Source organism: Hemibagrus wyckioides, linkage group LG24 (assembly GCF_019097595.1).
Source record: "Hemibagrus wyckioides isolate EC202008001 linkage group LG24, SWU_Hwy_1.0, whole genome shotgun sequence".
Taxonomy (NCBI): Eukaryota; Metazoa; Chordata; class Actinopteri; order Siluriformes; family Bagridae; genus Hemibagrus; species Hemibagrus wyckioides.
The window spans coordinates 13,771,601-13,791,729 of NC_080733.1; the positions used below are offsets into that span (position 1 = coordinate 13,771,601).

Genomic DNA, 20,129 nt, shown 5'->3' on the forward strand with positions numbered 1-20,129 from the left:
TCCCCGCCCCTGTGCTCTGACAGGCTAGTACTCTGATTCGAGTCGTTCTATTGGTTGGAAGTGGAACGGGAGAACCAATCACGGCGAAGGAGGCGATTTATCTCGGAATACGGGTGGAGAAAAAAATGTATGAGTAACTGCAGCTGGTTTAAGTAACGTTAGTTAGCGAGAAATTGCAACATACCTGGTCTCGGATTTTGAGAACCACCATGTTTCTGGCGCGTCGTTAGATTTCATACGGATTTTCACGCATTAGTTAGTTTTCTGTCAGAAGCCAGGACTCCTCCGCCAGGTAGTTAGTTCATTAATTATTCTGGGTTTATTTCAGTTCTCCCTGAAGCGCTTCCCTTTTTTTTTGCCTTCCCACACACGGTCTGTGGGTTCCACAACATTACCGCCACCATAACCGAGCAGTTAGGACGCACGCGATTGGCTGCTTCTTTGTGGGACGTACCAGCAAACTTGTCGCTGATTGGTTTAGAAATGTATGGCGGAGCTAAACTCTCCGGAGGCGTAGGTAGTTTATGGATACACACAGTTGGCTGTCAAATAAATCTATTTTGCCCCCTTTTTTATATACTCTATGGCGCTTTTATATCACTGAATATAGATTCTCTGTAGCTATTCTCGAACAATATATCTAATATGGAAAAAGAGGCTTGTGCTACATGTATGGAAGGAGTCTCCAGTGTCAGTGCTTTGGACCAGGCTGTATGGATAAGATGGAGGACTGTGTGCTGTCTGGGTTCTTGGGAACATGATCAGATGTGTTTTTCCAGCTTATTAACTACGAGAGAAAGCTAGAAAGAGGTTGATGAGAGAAGGAACTGTTTAAAGCTGGAAACAGGAACACACTTATTCCACAAAAGGAAATATAAACGGATAAAACGTGCATCATGTTCTGTAATAAATTGCACCATCTCGATGATGATTATTTTCCTAGAACAGAATGAAAGGAAGTGGTTTTGTAAGGTTTTGTAACATACTGTAGTGCAGAGAACATCAAGGAAATATTTATACCCAAAGTTATTTATTAGCACTATTTATTCCCCAAGATTCGCATCAGTGGAACGAGTTAAATTATCCATGCCCAATTAAAGCAGCCCCAGAATCATTAAAAAGTTTTAATTATAAGTATATATTAATTATTATTATTTATATATTATTAATAATTATATTATTTTTTGTTATACATTATTATTATAATCATCATCATCATCATCATCATCATTATTATTATATTATTTTTTGTTATGCATCATTATTATTATTATTATTATTATTATTATTATTATTATTATTATTATTATATAAAAGTACAAGGTACATCTCATAGTTCTGAACTTATCGTGTAGTGCCAAGGGTTGGAAACAAAATTTTTAAGAGTAATAAAAATAGAAATAAATTAAAAGTACAATAGAAATAGTGTGTGCTTTTTTATATGGAAAGAAACAATTATTTGAAATAAAAGTAAATTCTAAGCAGCAGTTATGTGTGCATAATATTTCGGGGTTTTTTCCCCCCCATAACATAAATTAGAAGTTCAGTCCATTTCATCTTATATAATATGAAACTTGGAAAATAAATCATTACTTTACAATTAACACGAATATTTATATATTTACATATCTGAAATACACCAAAATTGAGACATTCTCTCCCTCCCTCAGCAGTCATGTGTGTAAAGACTTAAGATGAAGCAATGGACCTATGTGTGGTGAAGTTTAAAGCAGTTTTATAGTAAATGCTCAGTGTGGTGCGCCACCGTGTGGTCACTTTCGATAGCGCAAAACAGCTGTCCAGAGTTGGGCGTGCCAATCAAGTCGTCTTTATTTGTCACATACACGTGAATTCCTTGTTTACATGTCCCATCCTTGAGGGTTGAGGTCAGAGCCATGATGCAACACCCCTGGAGCAGAGTGGGTTAAGGGCCTTGGCTCAAGGGCCCAACGGCGGCAGCTTGGCGTGGCTGGGGCTTGAACCTTGATGATCTAGTCACTGTCCCACTTAAGCTATGACTGTCCCAATAAAATAAAACTGATCACTTTTAGTTTCTCCTGTCCATTAAGCTACACATGCACAGCTATGTATTGGTCCAGTGTGTAGCTTTACAGTCTCCCAGTATCCCCACAGTATCCTGACCTCAGGTGAGCGCTTACCCTGTTTATAGATTTTGAGAAATCCATCTTTATAAATGAAAAGATTTTAATTTCTTAAACATTTTTACATTTCTGGGACTTTCACTGGCGTCCTTATCCAGAGCGACTTACATTTATTATCTCATTTTTTCAATTCAGTGTTAAGGGCCTTGCTCAGTGGCAGCTTTGGTGGACCTGGGATTCGAACTCACAACCTTCTGACCAGTTATCCATTAATCTAGCCTCCACATCTAATATCTAATAACTGAGGGGTGGGTAAACGTTTGCACTCAACTATATTTTTGCCTTGAGCTTTAAAAAAAAACACAGATCAGAAATAACCCCATTTACTGCACAGTGAGTTAGTCAAAGTTTTATTAGTGTTATACTGAGATCTGCTGCTCAAAAGGAGTATCTTAGAAGCAGGATGCAAACACTCTAAACCATTTTAGAGTCTTTTTTTTTCAGTCAACTGACCATAACATTCAGCTTCACTTAGTTTTTTTTGTTTGTTTGTTAAAGAAAAATAAGAAAATATAATTGACAGTACATTTAGGCACACTGTTGACACATACTGTACACTGATATGTACAAGGTAATAATTATAGATTCAGATATACGGGGGATTTAACCAACATAAAAAGAAAAAACAAAAACACAACAAGAACTGAGCTGTCCTGCATCACCGGTACAGAACCTCAGACTCGGGTTCTAGGTGAAAGTGGAGTGTGTTAACTCGTTAAAACGTCGCCGTGGAGCATCAGCTGAACCGATCGCAGGAGGCTGCACATATCGAACGGTGAGATTTTTTTACAGTAATCTGGAATGATCTTAAAAAAACAACAAAAATAACCGCATGGTGTATGGAGGAGAAAAAGAAAAGAAATTCATCGAGAAACCCTCATCTTTACGATTTTAAGTGCTATTTAGTTTAAAAAATAAATGAGATTGAACCTCTAGTCAGGTTCACTGTGCTGATCGATTCACGGAGATCGTGTGATTTCGGGGGTTAGCGAGCCGGACGTCCTGCAGCAAGCCTGGAGGAGACGCACGGCTCGTTCCAGATACAGTACGACGTTCGACCCCGGATGAAGGAGTGTGTCGAAGAGAGATCTCCGCTGGTTTGACAGAACGCTTCGTCTCCTGGAGAGAACATGCCATATGCGCCGACGCACGAAATCCATCATTGAGGAAGCGCTATGGTCACCGGGAGACGAAAGAAAACAAACGCAGACTTTTAAAACAAGTCTTTAACGAAATCTGAGACGACGGAATGTATCGTTGATGGTTTTTTTGTTGTTGTTTTTATCTCAAATCTGAAAATCAGATCAGTTTTATACCATTATACGAACGCATGCAAAGAAAAAAAAAATATTGCACAAAAGATTAATTACATATTCTCTAAATAAAAGTGTGATTAGGTCTGAATGTCTGTTATGTGTTTCTGAAAAAAAAAACGTGTGGCTGTGTTTGAGGAAAGCTACGTCTAAAGCACACATCTCTTTTGGTTGTAGAGAATTAAGGCTGATTTCCTAACTGGCACCGGCACACGCTTCTGACTTCAGCTTAATGCTACACACGGGTCTTTACAAGCCTACTAGTGTTCAAGACATGTACACATCCTGTATGTGCAGTATGGGAACTGTGGGGGAGAAAAAATATGAAGGACGAGTACAGACAGGTTTGCCAGAGACAGATACATTCTTTAACGCATAGTGCTGTATGCTTGGAGTCCTGCAGAGTGCCAAATCCTGTCTGTGTGTGTGTCCTGCCAGAATCTCGTTTGTCCGAGTTGCAGCAAGTTGTGTGATGGCTATTTTAATCAGAAGGCCTGTGTCAGTGCTGCGTGTATATTTGGTTATTAAATCACTCACATGGATCTGACATGACTTCACTCGCTAAAACGTGACGTGTGGTGCGATTAAAACCCGCCTTCCGACCCTAAAAACAATCTTTACCTCGGATACGCTCGCGATAAAAAGCGGCTCAGTAAGAGCCGCGCTTGTGTCAGTTCTCCCCTCCTTTCGGCGTCCGCAAGGGTGTTTAAAATCGTTTAGTCTTGACGCCAATGACCTTTGCACAGGTTTTATCCTCCGGGGAATCACCCCACATTGCAACTTCCTCCCAAAAATAATAATAATAATAATAATAATAATAATAAAGACAAAAATGAGATAGAAATACTGAAATGCTGACGTTACAGGTCAGGCACTGCAGCATCTTAGTGGTGACGCTCCACAATGCTAAAATGAATCCTCTATGCTACAGCCGCGTGGATACAGTGCTTCTCTTAAGAACAGGAAGGACTGAGAGGGCTGGGGTGTGTGATCCACAACACACACACACAGAGACATATACACACACCATCATACTCACACCCACACACACACACCCCCAGCCCTGTGTCTTTCTCCAGCCTCACCGTGGGCCGGTCCCTCCTTCTTCTGTGAGCGGTGCTTTCTTGTTGCCCGAGCCGCTGCGTCACCTCTTCTGTAAGGTGCGGACTTTCTGGGAGTAGGTGTGGATGCGCGGCGAGCGTGAGTGCAGCTTGATGAACAGCTCGGGAAACTTGTACTGAGGGAACATGGTTTCTAGAAACCCCTCCAGGAAGACGTAGACCAGACGGCGGTTCAGCTGCTGGTGCTGGAACATTTCAAAGACCCGGAGGATGCCCTTGCGCGTGGTTTCTGCCCCGATGATGTGCTTCAGCTCATCTGGGGAGGGAGGGAACAAAAATAAAAACATTAGTGGTGAAGAACAAGCGTACACAAGAGTAACACAACAGATGAACAATGCTGCCTTCAGAAATATCCTAATTATGAGGTTGGAGCACTGCGCGTGTGTGTGTGTGTGTGTGTGTGTGGAAATCAGATAAATCCTTTGTGCATACAGAAGACAGGTCAATTCAATTTTATTTTTAATCTTAATTATTGGTTACAGCACAAGTTCTGCCACTAAAATGCAGGAAGTGCATCACAGTGTACTATACACACACACAATTTACCTCTAAAAGCACTTTAGCACAGCCGATCCATTTTATCAGCATGTTTCTGGGAGAAGTCTAGGGTCTGGCTGGAAAGGAGGTGTATTGTGTGGCTGTGTGTACAGACCTGGCATGATGCCCAGGAGGATAGTCTTAGCTGCTACTCTGGTTCTCATGCGGATGCTCTTGTCTCGACGTGGCGGCGTCTCGGCTAGGATCCCGTTCGGCCAGTAGGAATCTCTGCGAGGACACGGGAACATGGTCAAAACACGACCGGCGTTCTTTAAAAAACACGCAGGCGTGTATCTAAAACACGGCATTTACCTAAACCTCTTGACGTAGTCAGCTACTTGTTCTGGAGACGTCATGAAGTCTACATGATCCACAATTTTCCTGAAATGATAGAAAAGAAAGATAAACAAAACTGGAATATGGATTCTACTAGAAAATGGGATATAATAAAATACAGTTAATCCCTCCCACTTTATAAACACACTGAATTGTCAGGTGAGGTCAGGTGATGAAGTTTCTTTATCAGACGCTCTGACAGCAGGTTTAGTCACAGGATGATATTAATGTACAAAATGTTTAAATACTTGATCGTTTCTATAGTAACAGCACATTCACAGGGACTTGTTTGGTACGTCACATAGTCTAAGCCTAAAAATAAACAAAACAAACAAATAAATCTGTACTCATTGATATGAAGTTTTCTACACTGATCAGGCATAACATTATGACCACCTGCTTAATATTTTGTTGGTCCCCCTTTCGCTGCCAAAAAAGCCCTGATCCGTCGAGGCATGGACTCCACTAGATCCCTGAAGGTGTGCTGTGGTATCTGGTGCCAAGATGTTAGCAGCTGATCCTTAAAGTCCTGTAAGTTGCAGGCTGGGGCTCCTTGGATCGGACTTGTTTGTTCAGCACATCCCACAGATGCTCGACTGGATTGAAATCTGGGGAATCTGGAGGCCAAGTCAACACCTCAAACTCGTTGTTGTGTTCATCAAACCATTCCTGAACCATTTTTACTTTGTGACACGGCGCATTATCCTGCTGAAAGAGGCCACGGCCATCAGGGAATACTGTTTCCATGAAAGGGTGTACATGGTCTGTAACAATGGTTAGGTAGGTGATACGTGTCAAAGTAACATCCACATGGAGGGCAGGACTCAAGGTTTTCCAACAGGACATTGCCCAAAGCATGACACTGCCTCTGCTGGCTTGCCTTCTTCCCATAGTGCATCCTGGTGCCAAGTGTTCCCCAGGTTAGCGACGCACACGCACCCGGCCAAAAGAAAACGTGAATGATCAGACCAGACCACCTTCTTCCATTGCTCTGTGGTCCAGTTCTGATGCTCACGTGCCTATTTCTGGCTCTTTTGGCAGTGCACATGGGTCAGCAGGAGCACCCTGACTGGTCTGCGGTTAAGCAGCCCCATATGCAATAAACTGTGATGCACTGTGTATTCTGACACTTTACTGGATACTGACCACTGCAGACCGAGAACACCCCACAAGAGCTGCAGTTTTGGAGATGCTCTGATCCAGTCGTCTAGCCATCACAATTTGGCCCTTCATCAAACTCTCAAATCCTTACACTTGCCCATTTTTCCTGCTTCTAACACATCAACTTTGAGGACAAAATGTTCACCTGCTGCCTCTAATATATCCCACCCACTAACAGGCGCCATGATGAGGAGATAATCACTTCACCTCTCAGTGGTCATAATGTTATGCCTGATTGGTGTATAAGGAGACATTAATTTAACATTTAAGGAAGGAGTCTCCAGTGTCATGGTTAGTAACAATCTGGAAATTTCTCATCAAGAAGATGAGCTGCATTATTTGTTTAAACTTCAAGTGAAAGGGGGGAAAAAGAAGCAGTGGGTGATGGAACAGTTGTTTACAGCTGCTATGGCGTAATTGATAACTACCTTGTTTTGGGAACATTCCAAATTAAGGAGAGATAAAAAGTATGTTGTGTCACTGCAAGAAGTGGCAAATTGAGCAATAAACCTGTTTGAGGCATGCTGATGTTGGGAAATAATCATCTCTGTGGGGGTAACAGTGACATTATAAGTGTGTGTGTGTGTGTGTGTGTGTGTGTGTGTACATATCACACACCTGTTGATAGTGTCTCCATAGGTGGCTCTAATGAGCTGCTGTAGAAGGTTCTTGATATTCCTACGTAGCCACTGGTTCCTCTCCTTCAGGTCAAACACCTCGTCCATCAGCAGCAGCATCACGCGCAGTGGGATGTTATCATCCACCTTCACACAGCCATGGACAAATCATTAACCATTAATCATCAGCTACAAACTTCTAATCTACAGCTGATATCTTATAATTATTAACTCAACACATTCAACCTACGTGACTTGCACTATGTGGTCAGAATTCTGTGGACACCAGACCATTTACACCCATATGTACTTCTTCCCCAAACAATGCTGGAAGCACACATTCGTGTAGAATATTTTTGTATGCTGTAGTGTTACAATTTCCTTTCACTGGAGCCAAGAGACCTAAATCATGTTCCAGCATGATGATGCCCCTGTGTACAAAGCACAGAGCTCCATGGAGACATGATTTGAGAAGGTTGGAATGGAAAAACTCGAGAGCCCTGACTCAACACCTTTGGAATGAACCGGAACACCGACTTCACCCCAGACTCCTTACATACAACATCAGTGTCTGATCTCAATAATGCTCTTGTAGCTGAATGAACACAAATCTCCATAGCCATGCTCCAACATCTAGTGGAAAGCCTTCACAGAAGAGTGGAGCTGCCTATAGCTGTAAAATGAGACTGAATCTGGACTCTATATATATATATAAAAAATACATACATACATATATACATATACATACATATATATATTACCCTAGTTTATCTATCCCTATATACACACTGTATATACATTTGTTTATACACTGTATATTATCTCTGTTACTGTTGTACATACAATCTACATAATGCAGACATACTGCACAGATATATAATTATATTTTTCTTTGCACGTTTTCTGCTGTAAATACAACCTGCACATAATTTTCTATCCACATATTAACTGACAGACATATTTACTGATATGTATTGAATTGAATTGATCTCACCACTGGACAAACCAACACCCACTGAACCTGACCCTCAGACACCCTGTAGGTCAACAAGAATCAGCTATCAGACTCTGCCATCCATGTTCACTTTCAGCGGCAAGCCCTTAGAACTACATGTTCTGGTAGATGCTGAACTGTGTTTCGTTGCTATGTACCTGTACTTTGCATCTATCTGTCTATCTGTCTGTTTATCCATCCATCCATCCATCCATCCATCCATCCATGAAAGTGTTAGAGTGAGAGAGAAAAAGAAAGAAAGGGAAAGAAAGAGTTAGAGAATGAGAGAAAGAAAGAATCTATCTAGCTATCTATCCATGAAAGTGTTAGAGAAAGTGAGCAAAGAAAGAAAGAAAGAAAGAAAGAAAGAGTGAAAGGATGGAAGGAAGGAAGGAAGGAAGGAAGGAAGGAAGGAAGGAAGGAAGAAAGTGTTAGAGAGAATGAGAGAAAGGAAAGAAAGAAAATGTTCTAGAGAGAAAAAAACAGAAAAAGTGTTAGCGTGGGAGAAGAAAGAATCAATCTATCCATCAAACTATCCATCCATCCATCCATCCGATGTGACTCTACTGTAATTTGTCAATAGAATTGAATTCATTAATGAGTGACACATTGTACTTCTGACCATTTTAGCTGCACTTAATGCTGTGGAACATCAAGACTAGTGATCCTGTTACCAGTTACATTATTACATTTCTGGGACTACTATCAGAGCTGTGGTTTAATTAATAAATAAATAAATAAATAAAGATTGTTTTGACGACTTGTGACTAACCAGAAAAGAGAATTCAGCAGCAGTGTTGTGTAACAATGTACAACAGCATACCACCTTCCAGTCACACTAACGGCACACTCTGGGTATACAGGAATAAGCCACGGGTATATCTGTCTGGATGACTGACTGATTAGAGGTAAAATGACTGACAGTGTATTTCACATTTCCTCTTTACAGTAGCACTGCTTTATGCTTTATCCACCCACGGTAAGTGTAGCAGTGGTTATTCCTAGTGGACACTCACATTGTCATCCAGCTGTGCAGACACTCGGCAGTGCTCAGGGTCGATGTCTGACTTCTGAATCAAGGGTGGCACCTAAAAGCAAAATCAACACATTAACACCTTGAATAATTAAAATGCTAGAACTTCACTTGTGGTTGAGATACAAGCAGAAAAGGAACAGTTAGTTTCCAGAGTCCATAGTTTTCCAAACTACATGTGAATGGTTTTCCGAGACTAACACACAAACCCCTGTTCACAAATCCAATCCAAATTCCTCCAAAATCCACTTTATATCTCTTTGGAGCCTGTAGGAGAGTTTTCATAGCATGCTGTACCCAGAATGATGCACCTGCCTTGAATATGGACTGTTTGATGTCCTGGCCCAGTCTCTCGGACATGCGTCCCATGTTGTCCGACACTTTGGTCATTCCTTCAGCGAGGCTGTCAGGAAGTGACTTCACAGCATTCGACATGTTCCTCATAGAGCTACGCAGAGGGTTCACAAACGTGTCCATCTACACACGCACAAAAACAATCACTGTAAATAGTGGAACATACGCAGATTGAATCTGTTGAATCAGTAACACGCCCTCACCTTTCGTGCAAAGTCGCCCTTGCCTTTGCTGTATGCCTTGTTCTCCAGGAAGTCATGGACGTAGGGTATCAGCATGGGGCAGGCTTTCACCATCTCTGGGTTCAGAAGCAGCTAAAAAACACAAACGCCACTGGTTCAAACACATCTCCTATTAGACACAGAGTAAGAGACATATTATTATAATAAAGCGAGCCTACTTGCAAATAAGCGTTCAGGTCCTTTTTCCTTCTCTCCAGAAACTCTCTGTCCATGTTGTTGAACGTTTTCTTCCCAGGAAGTTTTAATATCGAGTTGAGGTTCTCAAACTAGAGTCAATTCCCAGTGAGCAGGAGAAGGAGAGGACACAGATCAGTTGAGCGCAAAATAAAGCTTTGTAATACACTATTTATAATAATATTCAAAAGCAAGAGTGTAAGAGATCAGAAGTCTCTATTCAGACTGATCAGAAGGTGCTGATTCATTTTCTATAACAGCAGCTCTGATATTAGATCTGAATTTAAAGCAATCACAGGCTTATTTTAATCACTGATTTTCATGTTATACACCGATCAAGCATAACATTATGACCACATAGAGGTGGCGCGAATAAGACTGATCATCTCCTCATCATGGCACCTGTTGGTGGGTGGGATATATTAGGCAGCAAGTGAACATTTTATCCTCAAAGTTGATGTGTTGGACACAAGTGTAAGGATTTGAGCGAGTTTGACAAGGCTCATTGATGCACGTGGGGAGCTGAGGCTGACCCGTGTGATCTGATCCAACAGACGAGCTACTGTTGCTCAAATTGCTGAAGATGTTAATGCTGGTTCTGATAGAAAGGTTTCAGAATACACAGTGCATGATGGGTCAGGGCTGTTTTAGCAGCAAAAGGGGGCCAACACAATATTAGGCATGTGGTCATAATGTTATGCCTGATCGATGTAGAGTGAAGTTATGTGTGAGGAGAAGCTTGTTTAGTGGTTTGGGAAACAGACTCCAGTATCACTGTAACAGTCGATTTCCAATAGTCTTGAGGACAAAGAAATTTGCCCTTTCAGCTTTTTTATTTACTTCAAATCAAAGGAAAATAGAGTCTGGTGATGGAATGAATGTTCAGAACTGCTATAATGCGATAAGAGGAACTAATCTGTTCCACAGCATTATACGTAACTATGAATGGATAAACCATTCTCACCAGTATAAACCATACTACAACATGCTGTTATTGGAAAATAATCAACTCTGGAGTACACAGTAACTCTGTTTCTTATCTGAATAAAGGATCCTGAGTGCATGTGACATGAGACCAGAGGATAGTTGACAGAGAGAGTGTCTGTCCTCCTGATGGAGCTACAGAGTCAGGTTCTGTGGTTTTTACCTGTTCAGTGATGCGCATGTGGAAGTCATGAAAGTCGCTATAGCGCCGGTAGGTCTTCCAGCAGTCCTCGCTACCGTCTGGGTTCTTACGGAAGACGGTGATGGCGTAGAGAGCATAGGTCTTCCCGTGGTCGTTACACACGCCTAGCACGGGAACGTGGGTTAGAGGAGCATCGGCTACTAAACACGCAACGGCGGTCAGAGGATGAGGGCCAGAGACCAGGATACAGGGAGAGCAGCAGATGGGAAGAGAGCAGGGGAGGCGACAGACATCACATGACCCGAGCCAAGGCACAGGACATGGTGAGACAACATGAGCGGCAGAGAATGACAGGACAAAGAAGGGGGGGGAAATCAAAAGGAAGAACAGAAGAAATGGTAAAGGAATGATAAGAGCCATAAAAAAAAGATGACACAAAGAAGAAAGAAAAGCTAACAGCCAGTGATTTGATAATAAAGAGAGTGACACATGGTCTGGATGAAAAGACGGCACAGTGGCTGAGAACAGAGGAGAAAGGTCCGGGGAGGAAAGAGCTTTCAAATCAAAATTATATGCAAGTTTATTTGAAAGAAATGTCCCAAGTTCTTTATTTATAAATACCTTCATGGGGTAATACTTTAGATTAATGTGCCTTAAATAAACCACAAACTTCAGCATTAATGTGCAACAAATGGTCAATTAATGAACAAATCAAATGATCAATTAATACAGGGATTATTTCCCCGTCTATAGAGCACCTTGATAGTGATGGTTAACTGTGGATTTTGTTAGTGGTGGATGCCAATATTTACACCAGAAAACCAGTTAGATTCATTTCTAGTGAATAAAACGCTCAAATTTAATGTATTTATTTCTGTGGACACATTTATTTCTTAATGCTGAAGTTTATGGTTTGTTAAAGTTATTTTAAAGAAAACTTAATATGAATTTTCATTCAAAAGCACACATCTGTGATGTTTTCGTACCGGTATCGGAAATAAAAGCATGTAGCTGCAGAGACTCGTCTGCGGCGGCGTTCGCGAGGTCATCCAACGACTAAAATAAACCACAGGGGAGAAAAAAGGACAAAATTACACAAGGACATAGAAAGATTGTCAGAGAGTAAAGAAAACAAGGACGAAGCAGTAAGTACCAGGTTAATGCTTCCGGTCGGAGATCCATTAAACGACTCTGTGGGAAAAAGGATAAAAGGAAAAAAATATAGCAGTATTAAGGTGTGAGTGTTGTAGGTGAAGTGTGTGGTGTGTGTGAAGTGTGAAGCAGCCGTGTGCGGTTCTCCTCACCTGCATCTCCATCGTCTGATCCCCGGTAGCTCGGCTCCTTCAGCATGTCTAATTCAGCCAGCATGCGCACGTATAGAGGACTCTGCTTAAACGACGGGTAGAACCGTTCATCTCTCAACATCATGTCATACACCTGAGAGAGAGAGAGAGAGAGAGAGACAGACAAAGACAGACAGAGAGAGAGAGAGAGATAGAGACGGTCAGAAAGTGAGCGCAAGAGAGACAGAGAGAGAGAAAGAGAAAGAGACAGACAGACAGAGAAAAAGAGAAATGGACTCAGATAAATGTAACATAGCACAAATTTTATTTAGAAGATAGGAGTGGACAGTTTTCTACCTTTCTCTGGATGTCATCGAAAATCTCTGGGGTCGGATCTTCTTTGTTGAGTTTCTCAGCCAATCTGTCCACAGAGGCCTGATCCACTTGGACTCTTGGAGACGCCTACACACAACAGAAGATGGATTTATTTATTTCATTTCCTGCAGCCAACAATCCGTGCCTGCTGGACAACCCTTGCCTGGTGGGCTAGCTGATAAGTGTGTGATTTTATAAGCTGTGTGTCAAACAGGACGCCATTTCTGACAGTGTCTCAGTGAACTGTAGTTGTGACTGTAGCACTGCAGCAGCGGAAACCCTGGCGTTATGGACTGACCTTCTCCGAGAGGTACTGCTCATAGACGCCGAGCGCAGCGGCTTTTAACAGGCCCTTGGTCTGGCCGCTCTGCTTCCTGCCGTCCTTCTGCCAGCTCTGAAGAACCTCGAGCTGCTGCTGCGCCGTCACCCGGTATCCCTCCACCGTCAGCCAGAAGAACAGCTCTGCCTGACCTCCCATCTGCTGCATGTAGTCTGGATTTGTGTAGAATAAACAGATAAGATGAATGAAAATATTTAATAGAGGCATGATGATGATTAGATTTAGAACGATAAAGTCTTTTGTTTGTTTTAATTTCGCAAAACTAACCCATAAAAAACTGAAGTGCTATGTTGTGCACGAGGATATGGTCCAGTGGGATTATACACAGCTTGCCGAAATTTGCCGCAAGCTTCAGAGCATCGACTTCCTGCAAAACAAAGATGATCAGGGAAAAGAGAAAAACTGTTACAAGTGTCTTTGTGTTATAATTTGGGGCTCTTACCTTTCCTGATTGTAGCCTTTGTATTCTTGTTTCACAGACTTTTTTCACAAACAGTAAACTGTTAATTTGATTCTTTATGGTATTGATATCTGTGGAGAAATAAGACAATAGAGAGAGTGTTGATGAATATTCACACTGCTCAGGCATAACATTATGACCACTGATTATCTCCTCATCATGACACTGGAGACTCCTTCCTTAAATGTTAGATTAATGTCTCCTTATACAATGATCAGGCATAACATTATGACCACTGAAAGGTGCCATGATGATCTCCTCATCATGGCACCTGTTAGTGGGTGGGATATATTGGAGGCAGCAGGTGAACATTTTGTCCTCAAAGTTGATGTGTTAGAAGAAGGAAAAATGGGCAAGCGTAAGGATTTGAGCGAGTTTGATGAAGGGCCAAATTGTGTTGGCTAGACAACTGGATCAGAGCATCTCCAAAACTGTGGGGTGTTCCTGGTCTGCAGTGGTCAGTACCTATCAAAAGTATCCATTAAGTCCTGTAAGTATCCTTTAAGTCCTGTAAGTTGAGAGGTTACAGCCCGCACCTTACATGACTTTAAGGATCTGCTTCTAACATCTTGGTACCAGATACTACAGCACACCTTCAGGGATCTAGTTGAGTCCATGCCTCGCTGGGTCAGGGCTGTTTTGGCAGCAAAAGGGGGACCAACACAATATTAGTCGGGTGGTCATAATGTTGTGCCTGATTGGTGTATATTTATAAAGCTTTAGAGAGAGAGAATAGGTCTGTGGTAGTGCGTTAAAGATGAGACAGTAAGTGTGAAATTGGCTAGCAAGCACACTGCTTTCTCTTTAAGTCAAAACAAATCATCAGTTCTGCTGTCTTAAGAATAATGTAAACAAGAGTGACATTTTAAAAACTACTGATCTAGATATGCAAGTGCATAGTGCGCGTGTGTGTGTGTGTGTGTGTGTGTGTGTACCATCTCCTGCGGTATCTAGCGAGCGCAGGTACTGGAGCTCCTCCAGTACTTTGTCTTTGACAGCCTCCAGTTCAGCTGGCTTGTCCGTCAGCTTCAGGATGTTCATGAAGGCTTCGTAGTTGCAGCTGGAGTCTCGGATCTACACACAAGCACACAAGGAACTTACGTACAAACACATACGTGAAAATGAATGCACAGCACACATGCTTGCACAGATACATGCAGACACGTCACAACACGTTTTTAATCCCTCAGAACTGGAGTCTGTGGGAGTAATCCAGTAACACTATGATATGAACCCTTCCTGCATTCCTGCGTGTCTGGTTCTTTCACTGGGGTGCTATTTTACAACTGGGGTCTGCAAAGAGCTCCAGAAAGTCTGACATTCATCATTATTAGAATGTATTTATTTGTATGTGTCCTTTCCTTTTTAGCATGAGAAGCCATCTTGCGCTAAAAGGCTTACATTACTCTACAAAAGGTAAATATTTCTAGTCCAGGTTACAATAAAGTTTATGAAAATGATCTGCCTGAAATACACTATATAGCCAAAAGTTTTGGGACACCCCTCCAAATCATTGAATTCAGGTGTTGTTTTTCAGGGTTTGGGCTCGGCCCCTTAGGTCCAGTGAAAGGAACTCGTAATGCTTCAGCTTCATACCAAGACATTTTGGACAATTTCATGCTCCCGACTTTGTGGGAACAGTTTGGGGATGACCCCTTCCTGTTCCAACATGACTGCACACCAGGGCACAAAGCAAGGTCCATAAAGACATGGATGAGTGAGTTTGGTGTGGAGGAACTTGACAGAGTCCTGACCTCAACCTGATAGAACACCTTTGGGATGAATTAGAGTGGAGACTGTGAGCCAGGTCAAAACTGGAACATATGCATGTGAAGACGTCTGTCTTCACATGCACATGAATGTAATATGGAGTTGTCCCACCCTTTACAGCTATAACAGCTTCAGCTCTTCTGAGAAGGCTTTCCACAAGGTTTAGGAGTGTGTTTATGGGAATTTTTGACCATTCCTTTAGAAGCTCATTTGTGAGGTCAGGCACTGCTGCTGGATGAGAAGGTCTGGCTCACAGTCTCCACTCTAATTCATCCCTAAGATGTTCTTCCACATTAAACTCGCTCATTTTGTGCTATAAAACCACACACAAGCAACACACTTACCATCCAGATGATGAACTGATTGATATAATCAGGATCACTCAGTTGGTTAATCAATGGCAGCAGAACTCCTCTCGCCAAAATTTCCTGGACAGATAAACAGCATTTTTTCACATACAGTTACATACAAGACTTTCATGAAAGCAGATTGTTCTACTTAATCTCCATGTGTACACTGAGAGTATAAATAGAATAAATAAACAGAACATTTCTCTGCAAAGAACTGAAACTGTTCAATATTCAATTACAATGGAAGTCATTGGGTTGCCAGTACATTTTTATGTTAAACCTATTTCTGTAGAATGTTTTCTTGAATATCAGTTAAATTTATTTGTTAATAAGTTTTTAAATCAATATAATTATTCTACTTTTTGTGGTTATCAGTATAGCCACCTATGCTCCTAACTACAGTACACACCAACCAGGCATAGCTTTTTTTTGACCACCTGCCTAATATTGTGTTGGTCCCCCTTTTGCTGGCAAAAGACAACAAACTGTGATGCACTGTGTATTCTGACACCTTTCTGTCAGAACCAGCATTAACTTCTTCAGCAACAGTAGCTCGTCTGTTGGATCGGATCACACGGACCAGCCTTCACTCCCCACGTGCATCACTGAGCCTTGTCCGCCCATGACCCTGTCACCGGTTCACCACTGTTCCTTCCTTGGACCACTTTTGATAGATACTGACCACTGCAGAGGTGGAGATGCTCTGATCCAGTCGTCCAGCCATCACAATTTGGTCCTTCATCAAACTCGCTCAAATCCTTATGCTTGTCCATTTTTCCTGCTTCTAACACATCAACTATGAGGACAAAATGTTCACCTGCTGCCTCTAATATATCCCACCCACTAACAGGTGCCATGATGAGGAGATCATCAGTGTTATTCACTTCACCTGTCATAATGTTATGCCTGACCGGTGTATAGTAGTATATCCTGCTACAAGGAGGAAAATAAAAGGGGCGTGGCCAGCATGCGTAACACGCGTCATGGGACACATTTCTTAACTACAGCTGAAATAAATACCAGAAGATGGTTTAGTGCAGTGAAATAATGACTGAATTTCTGTATTTGTGTTTTATTTGTGAAGACATTCACAGCTTTATCTTCATCACAGACATGGGAAGATAAGATTATTATACATTAGAGAGAGATCTGCTCTGCCGTCATTTAGCGTAGAATATTATGGCTCATTAGAAGCGACATAACAGATTAAAGTAGATACAATGTGATTTCATTTATTTTGTCTTCTTTTCAGCTTTATGTATTTTAAACCACGGCTGGTGGAGTCCAACATTTCCATTAAAACGGTCTTTAATGATTCCACCGGGGAAATCAGACACACACTACAGGTGAAATAAATAGAGATTAGTTTTTATAAATGATGACGCATTCCTTTAAAAGTTACACATCCCTCTCGCACTAGAACAGCAGAATGTACCACACCCATCCCCACGCCTCACCCTGAGGAAGTATCTCATGTTCTTGTTGTGGAAGTCTCCAGGAGGTAGAAAGAGATACAGCAGCACCTCACACAGATCCCGCAGGAAGCCTGTAGCAAGAGAACGCTGTTAGAAGCCTTGCACCATCACAGAGCATTAATATCTCTAATGATGAAGACGACGTGATATGGAGTCTTCCCAGCAATTCGGGCCCTCAACCAGTAGAGCACTTAGAGCTTGGACTTTTCTGGACTTCTCCCACAAGACCCACTACCTTAAATAAACTTTTCATAGCTCCCTTGGCAAAATGCAGTAAAATAAAAACGGCACACACATTCTGCAATACTATATTCATATCATCCATATCAGTCACTGTATCCTTATGCTATATTTTGTCCAATTATTTATTAATTTAATAAATAAATCAACAAATAATTATTTATTTAATCTAATTATTTATTATTTTAATTATTATATTTTGTATAATTATTTTTTCCTGTACAGCCAAAACCATTTTATTGTACAGAAAATTCCATTTCATTTCCTAATTATTTTATTTTACTTTTAAATTGCATTTGATTATTTTTATTTGACTCTATATTTAATGACCCTGACAGTCATAAAAAGTGTTTCACTTCATGTCACACTGTGTATGATTGTGTACATGACAAAATTTGAATGAACACACTGTGTGTGTATGTGTGTGTGTGTATGTGTGTGTGTGTGTGTGTGTGTGTATGTGTGTATATGTGTGTATGTGTGTGTGTGTGTGTGTGTGTGTGTGTGTGTGTAGAGCAGCTCAGTCTCACTTCTCCTTGTGTCCTGTACAGAGAGTCTCACCTTCTTCATCTTTATGGGAGGTGCACACTACATCTCTGCAGATCTTTCTCTCCAACTCCACCTCTGTCTCAAAAAACGCATCCAGCAGCTCCTCTGGTGCTTCACCTGCGCATACACACACACACACACAGACAAAATATATATTTTCTCTCTGTATCTTTTTAACCATCTTTCTTCATCTCAGTCTTTCCTACTCTTCCTCTCTCTCTCTCTTTCTGGTGCTCATTCCCTCTGTCTCTCTTTCATTTTGTTCATTTGTCTTGTGTTCTCTCTGTCTCTTCTGCTCGTTTTATGTCTTTCCCACTCATCGTCTGTTCACCTGTCCCTCTTGCTTGCTCAGAGTCTCGCTCTGTTTCTCTCCCTCACGCTCTCATTCTTTCTGTCTGCCTGTCTCTCTATATTCTCTATCCCCCTGTGTCTTTGTCCATCTCGTTCGGGTGCTCTCGTTTGCTCTCTCTGTGTTTTCTTGCTCAGTTCGGTTCTCTCCTTCACTTGTTCTATGTCTGTCTCACTCTTGTTCCGTTTTCCATCTGTCTCTCACACACTCTCCTTTGCTCTCTCACACACTCATTCTGTCCATCTGTCACTCCTGCGAGCTCTCTCTCTCTCTCTCTGTTGGGGTGTGTGTGTGTGTGTGTGTGTGTGTGTGTGTCTAGTTTGCTTGGTCAGTCCCTTGCTCTGTCTCTCTCGCTCTTGGTAAGTCTTTCACACAAAATCTCACACACCTCTGTGCCAGAATAATCCCAGAAAACAGAAACCTCTGAAAATGGTTCCATTTCTCAGACTGAAACTCAGCTCCAAGCAGCAAAGGTAGACAAGTTTATTCTTGTGGTTCATTTTATTACCTAAAACTATTTGCTGCAGGCGAAACTGACCAAGCATACAACATTCTGATCAGTGCGGTATTATTATTCCTCTGAACAGACGCTGCAATTTAACTGGAAGTGAACCTGCTGGTAAGCGTGACTCACGTTGTTTAGGGTCCTCCCTCTCGTTCAGCCTCTCCTGGGCCTTTCTGAAAACACGGAGATGAGTGGCAAAGTCGTCCACCAGTCTGGTGGTGAAATAAGGCTGCCAGTCCACCTCTTTGGACCTGAACAAAGCAAAGCATCATGGTCATCCTGAGTACTGCAGGGCAAGTCAGTGAATTCACAAACACTCATTGGAAACCTGCTTTAATGTAAGCTCCACCCACTAAGCCATTATTTGCATGGCAAATGTGTAGGACATGCCCAGTCCTTCGATTTACAAATTTAGTTACAAATCCCAAGCTGCCTGAGTGTGTATTGTGATTATTATTGTTACTTTTACTATTGGTTAGTATGCTGAAGATACAATAAAAGAAAGAGAGAAATCTGCACACGCTTGTTTTCCTATCTGATTTGTCCACACAGTTTCATCCATAAGAGCCAATATCTCTAACCTCTCTCAATGAACTACACAGAGATCACTGAAAACACGATTCCTGAGAACGGCGTGAGAAGATAAGGGCCGAGAAGTGAAGGATTACCGTGTGGAGAACTGCACGAGAGCATTCTGCACCGTCTGTCTGATCTCCAGCAGGAAGGACTCATCCTCGCTCAGTGTGTAATACCAGTACTGGATGTAGTCTCTCAGAGCAAACTGAATCACCTGAATGAAAAGAAAAGAAAAGAAAATGCAATGTGACTGCTGGAAACAGAGAGAGATTGAGATTATTGAGTCATACACACGCTTTGTTTATATGAGGCTTAGAAATGCGATAAGAATCAGTCTGAGCACACAATCAGACCTGCATGTAATCTGCTACAGAGTAGACCAGCTGAGGCAGAACGAGATCTGATACAAGGAGGTGGATAAGAGAAGAACGATCTGCATGTAAAAACATTCTCCTGTGTTCTTTGAACGTTGCGTTAGAAGAAGAAACAGCCTTTATCTGTCATAAATACATTACAGGACAGTCAGAAGCTTTTCCTCGCCTTGCTCGAGAGCCCAAAGCTGGCAGCTTGGTGGTGCTAGGGCTCAAACCCCCAAACTTCCGGTCAGAAACCCAGAGCTTTAATCTTTTAGCCATTCTGCTACATACACCTTAACCTTTTTATCCACCAGTGCCACATACACACCTT

At 41.8% G+C, this 20,129-nt stretch overlaps 2 protein-coding genes across 2 annotated transcripts in view; both read right to left on the reverse strand.

Moving 5' to 3' along the window:
* Positions 1–427, reverse strand: part of LOC131345021 (serine/threonine-protein phosphatase 6 regulatory ankyrin repeat subunit A) — a 39,773-nt gene extending 39,346 nt beyond the window's left edge. The window contains exon 1 of the mRNA XM_058377653.1: positions 185–427. Within this exon, the coding sequence (XP_058233636.1) occupies positions 185–211 (27 nt within the window). The 5' untranslated portion in view covers positions 212–427. The remainder of the gene's footprint in view (positions 1–184) is intronic.
* A 1,306-nt stretch (positions 428–1,733) lies between these two features.
* Positions 1,734–20,129, reverse strand: part of snx13 (sorting nexin 13) — a 37,311-nt gene continuing 18,915 nt past the window's right edge. The window contains exons 5-26 of the mRNA XM_058377807.1: positions 19,535–19,656; positions 18,996–19,117; positions 18,025–18,129; positions 17,206–17,294; positions 15,743–15,826; positions 14,564–14,702; positions 13,611–13,699; positions 13,436–13,535; positions 13,127–13,320; positions 12,811–12,915; positions 12,475–12,607; positions 12,324–12,361; positions 12,157–12,226; positions 11,192–11,334; positions 10,029–10,136; positions 9,832–9,942; positions 9,590–9,751; positions 9,258–9,329; positions 7,249–7,394; positions 5,446–5,514; positions 5,249–5,361; positions 1,734–4,852 (exon numbers count right to left, since the gene is read on the reverse strand). Of these exons, the coding sequence (XP_058233790.1) occupies positions 4,620–4,852; positions 5,249–5,361; positions 5,446–5,514; positions 7,249–7,394; positions 9,258–9,329; positions 9,590–9,751; positions 9,832–9,942; positions 10,029–10,136; positions 11,192–11,334; positions 12,157–12,226; positions 12,324–12,361; positions 12,475–12,607; positions 12,811–12,915; positions 13,127–13,320; positions 13,436–13,535; positions 13,611–13,699; positions 14,564–14,702; positions 15,743–15,826; positions 17,206–17,294; positions 18,025–18,129; positions 18,996–19,117; positions 19,535–19,656 (2,547 nt within the window). The 3' untranslated portion in view covers positions 1,734–4,619. The remainder of the gene's footprint in view (positions 4,853–5,248; positions 5,362–5,445; positions 5,515–7,248; positions 7,395–9,257; positions 9,330–9,589; positions 9,752–9,831; positions 9,943–10,028; positions 10,137–11,191; positions 11,335–12,156; positions 12,227–12,323; positions 12,362–12,474; positions 12,608–12,810; positions 12,916–13,126; positions 13,321–13,435; positions 13,536–13,610; positions 13,700–14,563; positions 14,703–15,742; positions 15,827–17,205; positions 17,295–18,024; positions 18,130–18,995; positions 19,118–19,534; positions 19,657–20,129) is intronic.